At 34.8% G+C, this 13,452-nt stretch overlaps 1 protein-coding gene, 1 long non-coding RNA gene and 1 pseudogene across 2 annotated transcripts in view; 2 read left to right on the top strand and 1 right to left on the bottom strand.

Annotated features, from left to right (window-relative positions):
• Window positions 1–7,697, bottom strand: part of fab1 (1-phosphatidylinositol 3-phosphate 5-kinase fab1) — a 10,050-nt gene extending 2,353 nt beyond the window's left edge. The window contains exons 1-10 of the mRNA XM_018545908.1: window positions 7,569–7,697; window positions 6,266–6,471; window positions 5,982–6,171; window positions 5,458–5,695; window positions 5,073–5,279; window positions 4,775–4,989; window positions 4,360–4,702; window positions 3,918–4,278; window positions 3,549–3,819; window positions 415–3,109 (exon numbers count right to left, since the gene is read on the bottom strand). Of these exons, the coding sequence (XP_018401410.1) occupies window positions 415–3,109; window positions 3,549–3,819; window positions 3,918–4,278; window positions 4,360–4,702; window positions 4,775–4,989; window positions 5,073–5,279; window positions 5,458–5,695; window positions 5,982–6,171; window positions 6,266–6,471; window positions 7,569–7,683 (4,841 nt within the window). The 5' untranslated portion in view covers window positions 7,684–7,697. The remainder of the gene's footprint in view (window positions 1–414; window positions 3,110–3,548; window positions 3,820–3,917; window positions 4,279–4,359; window positions 4,703–4,774; window positions 4,990–5,072; window positions 5,280–5,457; window positions 5,696–5,981; window positions 6,172–6,265; window positions 6,472–7,568) is intronic.
• A 715-nt stretch (window positions 7,698–8,412) lies between these two features.
• Window positions 8,413–9,290, top strand: LOC108778662 (cytoplasmic dynein 1 intermediate chain-like; annotated as a pseudogene).
• A 1,105-nt stretch (window positions 9,291–10,395) lies between these two features.
• LOC108778680 (uncharacterized) lies at window positions 10,396–12,346 on the top strand. Its single transcript, XR_001940856.1, has 3 exons — window positions 10,396–10,534; window positions 11,386–11,546; window positions 12,034–12,346. It is a non-coding gene; the product is annotated as an uncharacterized LOC108778680 (long non-coding RNA).
• The last annotated feature ends 1,106 nt before the right edge of the window (window positions 12,347–13,452 follow it).

Below are 13,452 nucleotides of genomic sequence, written 5' to 3'. Positions count from 1 at the left end.
ACACACACACACACACACACACACATATATATATAAAATAGTTACGTATAGTTTTCTTGCGACACTCATAATCGATTTATGAATCAAGTAAAAACTAATCAGAGTAAATCCTTTGTAATTAAAAAAAATTATTCATTTCATGGAGCATTCACTTAATGAACATTTAATTTTTTTGAAAAATATTTCCTGAGGATTTTCTGACACTGACCAGATATTTTTATTCAAATTTCTATACAAAATAATAGAATTTTTAAATATAATTTTTAGAGTTGAAAGGAATTTTCATTTGAGAATTTCTTTTTTATTCTAACAATCTTATTCTATTATTTCTGTTGCAGTTAAAAATTTTTATTAAAAATTAGATTAGAATTTGTCATTACTGTAATATAAATACGAGATTACGAATCAACGTACCCAAGAGGCAACAGGTAATGCTCTAAAGATCCCAAAGGATTCGAAATTGTGTGGTTCACAGAAACGGACGGCAACAGTTGCGACAGGATCGTCTTCTTCTTCTTCTTTTTATCATGAATGTCATCGGAAGACAGCGGTAGAACGTCGGAATGAGATCTCTGATGCATTTTTGGTGAACCCTGAACAATGACAACGTCTTCAGGATTATTAGCGGATTCTGCTGGCTCATTATCAGAATTCTCGATCACTTCGGAAGCTTGGAAGTCATTCTGCGCAGCTGTGATCGCGTCGACAGCGTTGTAATCGGCCGACATAGGACTCAAATCTTCGATCTGTGATTCCGATGCGGTGTCTTCAGTTATGTATCCGTCGGTTTCGACTATACTGTTACTGCCGACTGTCATAGATCGTTCCGTGAATCGACGTGGCCGTTCGTCCTTTTTCTTGGCTGATATCTCTGACAATTTATTATTCCACGTGAACACTGCCTCCGCAATGAGCCGTTTAAGTATTACAATACCATCCTCGATCCTGAACATCAGTCCTTGCACCTGCTTCTCGGAAGTTTTACCTTCTAGTTTCTTATTCTCCAGTGTTGGTGATGTTAGCTTCAATTGGATCTCTTCAATTTTGTTCTTGAAGTATTGCTGATCCTTAGTTAATTGCTGTTTAGCAAGGTTCAGGCCTTCCAAGTCCGTCTGCAGACTCGTCAGCTTTTCTCGTATCGCTGAGAAAACTTCATCGCCTTTCAACGTCACACTCTTCATCTCTTCAATCACATTGGCATGCTGTTTCGGATCGTAGGTGATGTTAATCAACGGCGGTGGCAGCGAGATCTCCCACTGCGAGATCTTGGTAAATTTGAAAACGGCTAGCATATTCCTGCGGGTGAAGTACTGGTAGTGATCGTAATGCAAGGAATGCTGACACGTGTCCATACCACGTTTCGTGTAAACACCACCGTAGAAGCGTAACTCAAGATACTTAGCAAACGACAGGCACCAAGTATCGCCCGACATCGGTATCACCGGCGATACGCTCTTACATTTGACGCATTTGCTCCACATCAAGATCTGATCGATGTCTTCCTGCACGAACGGCTCGCAACTCATCTCGCTTAGAGTAATGTGTACACAGCCACCATCGTGCGCGAAGCGCCTAACATGCTGAGCAATTTGTGCGCGGCAATTCTGTGCCGGACATTTATAATCTGTCGTCAGGCAATAACGTTCCAGGAAGCGACCGAGCGCGATGTCGTTCTGGCCATACATAGTCATGTTTACGACCCAGGGATTCACGCAAAACGCCGGGGTGTCGTTGCCGGTGTGAGAGAAACTGCAAAACAGCACGGACAAGCGTTGATGGCTGTTTGGATCCAAACAATCTGGCCAGGAAGGCATCGACTCATTGCTCTCGAATGACGCTGGTGATTGCTGCATCCTATCCAGCAGTACGTTATGCGTCGGATAAAGTCTGTTACCGCACGCACGGAAGTTTGCCAGAAGACTCTGCACCTCGCGATTATCAACGTCTGTGGTAAGACGAGCTTGAACGAACGGATGCTGCGATTTCAGTTTGATATTTACACATTCACGATTTTCAAACTGTTCGCTCACAGTCACGCTGTTCGTCCTGATCTCCTTGACTTTGTCCAAAAATTGCTCCGAATAGTAAATCTCTCGTGGAAAAAAGCTCCTCAATACGCAATTTCTTCCAATTTCGGTCTCTAAATAGGGTATTGAAAATTTTAAATACGGTGATATGCTCAAAACAGTGTCCTGAAGTGCTTTCTTAAATTTGTTGAACAGTGGAAAATCGGCAACGCTCAAACGTTGACCGCTTGGACTCGTACGATTAAACACATCCTCGTCATCCTCGTTTAAATATTGATGCAACGGATCGCTCCGATCACTTATGGATTCCCCGTAGATACGTTTCTCTTCCAAAGATATCCTGTCTTTTAACTTCGTCTTATCGACGAGATCGTCAGTTTTTTGCTCAGTGGATGTCTCCTTATTCGTGAACAATTCCGCGGAGTTATTACATATTTCCGTGATATCAGAATCAAAATCCGAAACATCTACTATCAAATTTTTAGATTTATCATCGTTATGTGAAATCGTATCATTCTCACAAGACACTGGCGGGGTATCCTTTGAATTGTGCAGAGGTGGTTTTAATTTTGTCTTAAACAACTTTAAAGTGTCATAAGAATCAGAATCTTCTGATAACATTGATGAAACTTCTCTTAAAGAATTTGTACCTAAAATATTTTCAGAGTCATTTTCATTCTTTATATACATATTTGAATTATTTATCTCAATATTCTGTATTTTTTTATCACTGTTAGGAATATTTTCGTAATTTTGATTTATTTTCGACGATTTCTTCACTTCGATCGCCTGTGTCTGTTCATCAATAATGCAGCTTTCGAGTTTCTCGGATTTCTCGTCATTCAAGGAATCCTTTTGAGATGTTTCATCCAGAAACGAATTGTCCTTAGGTGACGGAGGTTTGGCGAACTCATCCATGAGAAATGACTTTTCGAGACGCCACGAATAAGCTGCGAAGATCATCATCGATGTGACGTTTTTCACCTTCTTTAATTCGGATTGTGATCCGCCTCGCAATACAATCGTCGCACCTAAATGCGGATTTGCACAGCCTTCAAAATACATCAGTGTCTTGACACCTCCTAAAAGAGAGATAGAAGGAGAGATAATGTTAAAATTATAAAATATTTTGAAATATATTTTATATACCGCTTCTTTGCACCAAAAGTAAAACAACTCAAATAATTAAATTTTCTAGAAAATAGAAAAAGCTATTTTTCAACTTGACAGAAAATTATTGACTAATTAAAAAATATCAGTAAAAAGAATATATTCTTAGCATATTTGTTCTATATGATCAAATGTTATATTTGTCATTTTCGTTTCACAATCCATAAAAATGCACTTTTTAAATTGTAATAATTTTTTATGAAGTTTAAGTTAGTTCATTTTTGATGATTTAAATATTTATTTAACTCATTCAATAATAATAGCTCAAAAAATATATTTTTTAGTTGTATCAGTTTTTTCAATTTGTGTTATTTTTAAAGTAAGGGAGCGATATTATGATTTTATACTTACTTCGTTCATCTGGAAAATTTCTTAAATAAAATTTCTTGCACGTGCCAAGCATATATCTTGCGCTTATATGCGCGTCTATAGTATTTACAATACTAGCACCAGTGCATCGCGCGACTCTCTTTAATACGCTAAGTTTCACATTTAGCACTAATGTCACACCGCATTCTCTTAGTCTATCCTGAGCTAATCTGGCTACGGATCGATGTACTAATACTATATCCGGACCTAGAGCAGTAATTCTCGCCACTGTGTGACCGAGATATTCGTTCTCCTAGGAATTTGTATAATAAATAAAAATATAAAATTATTTTTAATAATGATATAAATATGTCAGGATTAATCGAATAAAGATAAAAGTTTACAATATACCTGCATCATTACAGGCTCCAAGCTTATCAGCTTGCCTTCTACACGTTGATACATTAGTCCGCATTGTAACAATAAGATTTTTGGATGAGCGATCATGGCATTCATACCGCGATGAGCGATATTCTTACTACAAATTATGCCAGACACGATCTCGCAGTCATCTCTGCTATCACCGGGACATTTCTTAAACTGTACATATTGTCGAATATCTAGATTATCTGCATCATGATTCAAATCCGGCCTAACATGATCGATTATCTGGTGTGCGATAGACAAAATCGTATTCGACCACGTTTGCGACAAACCTTCCTTGCTAAGAAGTTGCTTAATGAGAGAATCTTCATGCGCTTTGTATGCAGACCTATATAAGCAAATATGACTACTATTATCATTTTTCTACTTTACTATTATCATTAACTACTAAACACCAAAAAAGACTTACGTTAAACATTCGTATGCGCTTAATTCGCCAAAGGCTGTTCTCAGATTAGTCGCTCTGTGCCAACCGTTTTTTTCCTTGAACTCATGTACTTGAAGCGTATCACTTAAAAGATCGTCACATAATTTGAGATTGCAGTCATGCGCTTTAAGATTAATTTCTTTCTGTTCGACTATTCCATCGCCACTGTCGACGGAAATCGCGGTTAAATCTTCCGAAGTTGGTCTTTTTAATGTGACGGTGGATGCTTCCAGATTTAAATCCAAATAAAAGCTTGAACTGGACGACGGCAAACGACCGAAAGTTTGCGAATGCGAACTCATCGGTCTAGTTTCGCTCTCGGAATCTGTAAGTAATTGAATATCATTGAACAAGTGCTTGTCTCGTTGTTGATCATGTTGCTAATTTGTCTTATTACCCGTAGCCGAATCATGTTGAGGAATAGTTTTTACCCAAGCTGGCTCTTGTGCATCGCAAGTCGCCCGCTTTTCCGTTAACAAGTCTATATTTTGTAAGGAAGATAACGGTACTGGTCTGAATATGGTCGCCGAATCGCTGAATACATAATCAGCGACAACTGATTCGATGAAACCTGCTTCTAGTAATGCTTGGCCTATCGCAGTCGCTTGCACACTAAAAAAGCGCAAGTCATAATCTGAATTTGAATTAGCCCAATTAGAAATAATAATCTAGTACTGTTCAAATCAGGCATGTACCGAGTTGCCGCTTTATTCTGAACTATCATCCAATTCACCAATTCGTTCGCCAGAAAACAATTGTAGTAACTCTTTAGTCGAATTCTATGCGTTTGCAACTGAATGGCTTGACTGGAGCGGAACAATTCCTCCCAGATCATCCTTAAAGAAGCCGAATTTTGTAATACAAGAGAACGTTCCTGTGAAGTTAAATAGCTACTGCTTGACCTACAATACAAAATAAATATGTAACTATATACATAAGATATACATATATTTTAAAAATAAAGGTGTAGATTTATTATAAATATAGGTGCGATTTATATCAACATCAATATGGTAAAAATTATATAAACACTGTATGATGTTTAAATTCACGCCCATAGTTTTAGATTAATTAACGTACCGTCCTGTTGCATAATTCTCTTCCATGTATCCTACACTTGGTTTTCGACATATTGACGTTTCGTCGCCCATCGTTTCGTTAGCATGCTTTCGTGCTAATAACGGTGAATCATTTCCATACTTTACTTGAAGATCCTCTTGCAGAGCCTTCAGATCAGCCGATAAATCACTCCTCATATCCGATGATTGCAAGTACGAAAGAACTACTTTACAGCAATATGTACAAACTCTAAGATCTCCTGAAAAACATAAAAAAAAACTAATAATATAGAGAATTACACACACATACGCGCACGTATGTATTTGTAATTTGTAGATAATTATATAAAGTTTGTTTTTCTTTTCCTACACTATTATAGATCCTTCTTGCTTTCACCAAATTTCAAATATGTACCTATATTTTACAATTAATGTTTAAAAAATATTTCTTATTTTAAATATAAACATCAATTTTCGATGTTGAATTTAATAAAAATTGCAAGGCATTGGTAGTTATTGTGAGTAATGATAACTTATTTATAATACCAGTGCATCCCATAATTTTCCCTGGTATTTGATCGGAGCAACACTTGGAACAGAAGATTTGTCCGCACACGCGACAGTGGTGTCTTCGTCGAAACGTCGTAAATCTTTCGCCGCATTCATAACACTGTTTACTCACACTATCTGGCATCCAGTAACTTCTTAATTGAGAATCCTTATATGAACGTAAATTCTGCATTCCAAATAATAATTATTATAAAAACTATCATACAATGAAATAAAATAAAACGCATTCGATCATTATACAAAACATCTTTAAAACTCACGTTACTTTTTAATGCTACAATATTACTGATGCGTTTCAAAACGTTTGGTAAACTACGGCCTTCGTTACTGTCTAATGGGAAATTAATTATACTGCCACTATCGTCATCTGGGGTTTGTTCTGTGCTTTCTGACTGCTTCCAGGATTCTGAATCGGAAGAGCTATGCTCATCGTTGTTAGAAGACACCATGGAATCATTAACATTATCTAAATGTAAATCATAATGATAAGAAATTATTCACTCATTATACAAAAGATTATTATTTTGTCATTATAATATATTCTTCTGCCTTTTTCTAAGAATGAAAACAAAAATCAAAATATAAGTATAGACTGCATTCAGGATAAAAAGCAGCTTTGCAATTGTTATTAGATTCTTTTAATCTTTTGATTATATCAGTTATTGCTCTTTCAGTTCCTTACTGGATCTAAATGTATAATAATCAATCAATTAAAAAATCTTATAACAATTGTGAGCTGTAGAGCTGTTTTTTCTACTGAAAACAATCATATATAGGTTCGGAGCTCTTCTCTGAGATATAAACATATTTGTGTAAAAATTTTTCATGAATAGCTGTCATACATAGAATTACAATAACTATCACTTTTCTTTTGTTAGAAGTAAAGAATATAGTAAACAGTGTAAAGTGTACCATTCTGATATTGAAAAGACAGAATATATTGTATTAAATTGATCTGAAAATAAACAATATCCATCAGTGAAATAAATATATGTTTGTTTCATTTCAACTTATTGTACCGTGTGCACTACTTCAGATAGTGCAGGTACAAAAAACAGATCTTATATTTAATCATCTCAACTTCTCAAATAACATACATTGTTTAGATATATATATATATCTAAAAGACCTCTTCATAACATCTTTGTCAAAATGTATATTTAAAATATGTCATAAAGACTTGAATTATTACATTGATGTGCACTTGTGTACAGAGAATTCATCGATAAGGAACAGACCCAATGTTATCAGAATGGCTTATTCTAATATTGAATGTACAGATGATCGACATTGATATAAAGACAAACTAAAGGGAATACTGTAGAAGTTCTGCTTCTTTCTATCTAGGAGACCTTTTTACATAGTGGAATGTCCTGCTAAAAGTACATTTTCATTATAAACAAAACATGTGTATATTTTGGAAAAAAGATCTATGTTTGTATGACCTTCTTTCATCATTAGAAAGAGTAGAATACATTTCCAAGCATATTTCAGTGTCAGTTTGTTTACATAAAACAATAAAATGATAATAAATAATAAGATCTATACACTTAGAATACTAACTCCTGGTGAAGCTGAAGAACTTGGAGAACAGCGAGGCTACTACGGGCTGGCTCTCTTCGGGACTCAACGGAGCAAACTCCGTGAGTTTCGACGGTGAATTCATGTTCGTGTTCATTCTCGCTGGTACTATCTTCTCACATGCATTTTGAAATCAAGCGATGCAACGATGCTCAAGAGCACACGTCTCTCTCATTTTCACTCCTGCTGATCCTGCATGATCTTATCAAGCAGAATAACAGATGCAACACACGGAGTTGAGGAGTTTTGACAGCAGCCGATCAGATGATCGTGATTGTGGCGACCGCTGGCGTCGACAATTCTGAAGAAGGGAATTCGTCCGCTAGCACCCCCTCGTTCACAAAATGTTACATTTCGAACTACATAGCCACGTTTACGAATGTTCTCAACGGATAAATTGCTACATTCGATTTGATTATAAATCTGGTATAGCTTTCAGTTCCGCCGAAAATACAGCAAATACAATGCGAAGACATGCGACAATACGATTTGGTAAATCTAAAAAATTATACTGATTAATATTAAATAATACGTTTTCAAGATAATACCATTTTCATGTGCAATTAATTTTTTCGAAACTCATACCAGAGAGAAGCCTGAAAGCGGCCATGCCCGGGATTTAGCTGCAACTTTATTTTGAAGCGCCTCAATGTCCACGAATGTGTCGGTAATGTCCACGATTTTTGGTTCGAATCTTCCCTATGTTCATGATTTAAAAAAAAATCATTACATTATTTTGCAGCATCCAGTATTCCAGTATACTGCTTGAACGTTGTTGGAATACAAATCGCACACAATTTGATTAGACAGACGGCAAATTATGCTCATGAACATAAATGCTGTCACAATCGCAAGAGGCATATTGGAATTGCACATGAAGCAATCTATAAAAGCAATTGCTGCTATATGTTTGGCCTTCTCGCACTGTTAATAATTTCGTCATGGGAAGTGAGGACTGAACTGTTTACTTAGGTACGTGCAGTTGTCCATCTATGTGAAAATGTTAAAAATAATTTGTAAAAATTATTAACATTTTAACATTTTGTTGAATAGCCTGTTGACATGGTAGCCGCGTTGGATTGACAGAAATATATGAAGTCATCAGGGACCTGCCACTAGTATATAATGCACATGCAGTGTAAGGCGATATAGACTTCTACCATCTATTTCTGATATCTTCCCTCGACTGGGCTATCAAACTTTGAAGCCTGAAAGAGAACAAACCGCTTTACTCTTTTGAACATAATGCCTACTATGTTTATGACGTTGCTTGGTCTCCAAAACATCCGGCGCTGTTGACAATTCGGGCAGATTAGATTTGTGAAATCGGAATCAAGATACAGACTACCTACCGCCAGTTGATGGATGTCCTGCTTTGAATAAAGTATCATGGACGCCAAGCGGGCATATTACTTGTCGGAAATGATACTGGTAAAATATGGATCTATGACGTCGCCGAGGTACGTATGATGATACTTTAAAATTTTTCGTGACTGTTTATTTGGCACAATTGCGTACTAAATAATTTATGATATATTGTACTTAATTTTTTGTTTATCACAGCATCTAGCTCATCCAAGAATTGATGAATGGAACAAATTCCTGTATATGCAATAGGATCTGAAAAACGACAAAGCTGATGAAAAACTGGATAAGCTTAGTTCTGGGTCATCTTCGTTAACATTTATGACACCTATTTCATAAAAATTCTTGTAATTTAACTTGCTTTAATAATGTTATCTTGTAATTGATTACACTTGCAATATCGTATATAAGAAACAAGTAAAACTTATCTAGATCGTATCAACAATAAAATAAGAATAAAGGCAAGAAGCGAGCAATTGACATCACATTATTATTCAACGAACCGACAAATCCTTAAGTTTAAATATAAAATATTTGGTAGCTTTGTTAATGATATATGTAAGTAGCAATTTTGTCACAATGATAGGCTTTGTAACAAGTGCGTTTTATCTGGCGATGCAAGTTGACATAAGAATTATTTTAGCTTTCTTGACATTAGCAGAAAAATCTGAGAGACAATGCCGGCTATTTTCCTATTATCGTCAAAATCGCTTATACACTTATCAGTACATTCATTTTTGGTTTGAGAAAACTACTTAGCTACATTGATTTTCTAATTCTATCAAGGCAGGGGGAAATCATATAGCAGAAAATACGTCAAAAATGTAAGAGACGTAATTTTCAAAACGAAAACAGACGTACGGACGATTTCGACGGTAACAGGGAAAAGGCCGATATGAATTCATTTAATTATTTGAAATGATATTTAATTTTCATAAATACGAATGTAGTTTCTAACCTATATTCAGAAAGTGCATTATCAACGTAAAATTGCGTTTTAAATATATGCCAGCTTCTCTGTCCTCAAAAACCACACATAACACAGCATCAAAATCTGAAAATTATTGAAAATTCTGCGCGTCGCGTTTTATACACTTCAATAGAAAGCTAGCGGTGATCCAACCAGCGCTTGAATACGCGCTTGTAGCAGAGAATCGAGCCACATCGCGCTCATTGGTTGACTGCGAGTGGTGGGGTTCGAGTCTGATCGGAGCATATAAATATCGCGTAATTCGCGGTTTCACACTTTTGCGCTTCGGCCAGCGGACGAGTTTGAACCTGTCGTCACCTGTCATATCGCGTTGGAATAGTTCGCTCTTCGCTCTCTTGTTTCGCACTGGAATCTTTCCTCTGGAAAGAATTTCCACTATCTCCGCAAGAATTCTGATCTCCACTATCTTCGGAAGTACACCGATCCTGCGCTATCTTCGAAAATATCCTGATCCTGCACTATATCTTCGGAAGCATCCTGATCCTCCACTTATATCTTCGGAAGTATCCTGATCTCCAGAAACGTCCTGATGTATCCTCATCTTTGCAGAGAATAAAACAACGAGAACGACGCGGAAATATTTACCAACGAGGTAACTAATAATTATTATATTACATTATAATATCTTAACATGCGACGCGAGAAATATTTTAAGAACAAGTCTTTGAACTCTCGAACATATTTTTAATCGTTTGCGCGAAAATCAAGATAAATAAAGTGATGATCGCGATCGCGTCGCTTTTTATTACGTTATATGAAGTTGGTCGCACGCGGAAAACGACGCCATTTTTTTCGATCACATTCGCGTTTCATTCCCGGAATGGATTGGGAATGACGCAGAGTGGCAGCGCAAATGTGGTAATTAAAACATAGGTAAACTTGATTTAATAATTTTTCGACATTTATCACGCAACTAGAGATTCGGTATTTATACTATAATTGTTTGCGTAAGAGCTTGTTCACACGATACGGTCATAATACGTAGTTTTATACAGGGTGTTTGAAATTTCACTTTTCGCGTTTCCGCTGTAGAGAAAATAAGATACATGATCGCTAGTTAGATATATTTGGGTATCGATCATAAGACTTTTTCTTTAGAATGAAAAATAAAAAATTTCTCCATTAATTTCAATGATAAAAGTTTTCACTTTCCGTCCTAGAGAAAAAGTTTCATGCTCGAAATATGGAAAATGCATGAACACGACGCGCGACGCCAAGAGCGCCAAGAGTGAGAAACATAGCGATACTATATGCTCGCGTTGCAGCGCCTTGACGTCGCGTCGTTTTAGACGCGCAAAAACGAAGATTCTTTGCCATCTCAGTTAAACTCTACGCGATTATTTAGTGATTTATAAATTGTGGTGGATATGAGACGGATTCTAAGACGATTATATAATGATAATTGAAACTTAAACCTATACGTACATTTGTCGTTTATTGCAGAGAAGGACGCGCATTTAATTTAAAAAAATGATTGCTTCAACTAACGAATGTCTACGCAAAGTAATGGGAGGAGAAGAGAGAAGCTGGCTCGACACTTTGTGCATGAAAAGGAGAGGGAGACATAAAAAAGCATAATTGGACGCCGATGGAATAACCTTGCAGTGAGTAGGCTTATTTTGCTAGCATGCATAAAAAAATTAGTCCAATCAGGTTATTTTATAATATCGATGATTAAAAGTAATAATTAATGAAATAATCCTTAATATTTTGAAAGTTTCTTTTTATGAAAACAATTTTGAAAAATGTATAATTATCAGGGTTTTGCCACAAGTCAGGAGTCAAGGAAAGTCAGGGATTTAGCAAATTTTTCTATAGAAAAATAAAATAGCTGTAAAGAAATTTAAAACATCTGTTTAGCTCAGTGTCTGTTTCATTTATATTTCTGTGGAATCTTTATAATTATTTCTATTTTAAATAAACGTTGTGTGAACACGAAACTGACAAGTTCAATTTAAAATATTAATAACGTATAACAATAATTAAACTGCAAAAATATGAAATATACAATAAACAAGATTTAAAAATAAAACAATGCGTTAGAAATAATGATCATTCTATAATTATATCAAATGTGAACTTATTTTTCAGAAATCAAGTAGACGCAATGGAAACTTATTTAAGGACTATAGACAGGATGAAGGCCTGAAAAACAGGAAGTCCTTTGGGAATTTTCTAAATATATAATAAAATCAGGTAACTTTTATGGCGTCTTTATTGTATATCAATACTGAGGTATGTAAAAAAATTTTTTTTTCTTGATTACTTATAATAATATATAACGGCAGCTGTACAAAGGGTAACCTTGAACAGTTACTTTTGCCTCGTTGACAACAAATCAAGTATATGCGCTGTATGAAACAAAAAATAAAAAATTATAATAATAAAAAATGAATATAGCTGTAGCCGGATGTAGAGAAAAAATTACAAAAAGTAACAAAATGGCGGACGTGAGAATCTTTTTTTATAATTTGGCCACAAAATCAGAATAAATTTGTAAAAAATAATGTAACAAGTAATAAAATATTCAACAATATTCATGTTGAATATTTTATTACTTGTTATATTATTTTTTACAAATTTATTCTAATTTTATGTTACAATTTTTTAATTTCACAATTTTATTAATTAAAAATCGGCTACATCCGGCGATAGAAGTAAGTTTTCTGAACAAAATGCAATTTACACCAAGTTAATAGGTCGAATAGATTTTTTGATTTGCTGTCAACTAGATTGAAAAAGATGATTTTGAGAAAAATGCGTTTAAAATTGTATTTTTAGATTATATGTTAACTGCACATTAAATTAAAAATTTAAATTACTTACTCTTATAAAATGTGTGTAACGTGTGTGAGAGTAAATCACTTTAATCATGACATCACTGCTTGATTAAAATACACATCTTTTTTTATAAAAAATGTAAACAATGTTTACAATATTATGTTAGATATTCCATCGAAATATTTGAATTTGCAAAGGCATAACAGCCTCAACAGATCGCGTGATATGAAAATAAAAAAATATTAATACAGTTATAGAAATTTTAATCCTAATAAATATTAAATATAAAAGTAAAGGACTCTTTTAGTATTCAAAATATAATAAATAGGCTAATAAGAGTAAAAGGCTAATAAAAGTCAAACATCTAAAATTAAAAATTGAATCAACGCAAATATATTGACATAACCATATAAAAAAAATTAACATAAAAATTAAACATTAATAAAATTATGTAATGCGTTGAATAATATATCAAACATGACATGTTTCGGCCTCGGGTTTTGGCTATCCTCAGATGTACAAAATTTAAATTGCAGTAAAACAGACTAGAGACGGTTTTAAGAATTAATAAAAAATATACAAAAAATACAAAGCTAACAGAAAAATTGAGTGACTATTCGGAGAAACCCTGATACTCGTCAAGCGATTGGATGACCGGTTGCATAGATATCTCATGATTGTCTAGGTCCCTCAAATGTAACACAAAATCAGAATAAATTTCTAAAAAAT

The sequence above is a fragment of the Cyphomyrmex costatus genome, unplaced genomic scaffold, assembly GCF_001594065.2.
Source record: "Cyphomyrmex costatus isolate MS0001 unplaced genomic scaffold, Ccosl1.0 scaffold506, whole genome shotgun sequence".
NCBI lineage: Eukaryota > Metazoa > Arthropoda > Insecta > Hymenoptera > Formicidae > Cyphomyrmex > Cyphomyrmex costatus.
The sequence above is the reverse complement of the archived record's forward strand: the minus strand, read 5'-3'. Positions and strand labels throughout refer to the sequence as shown.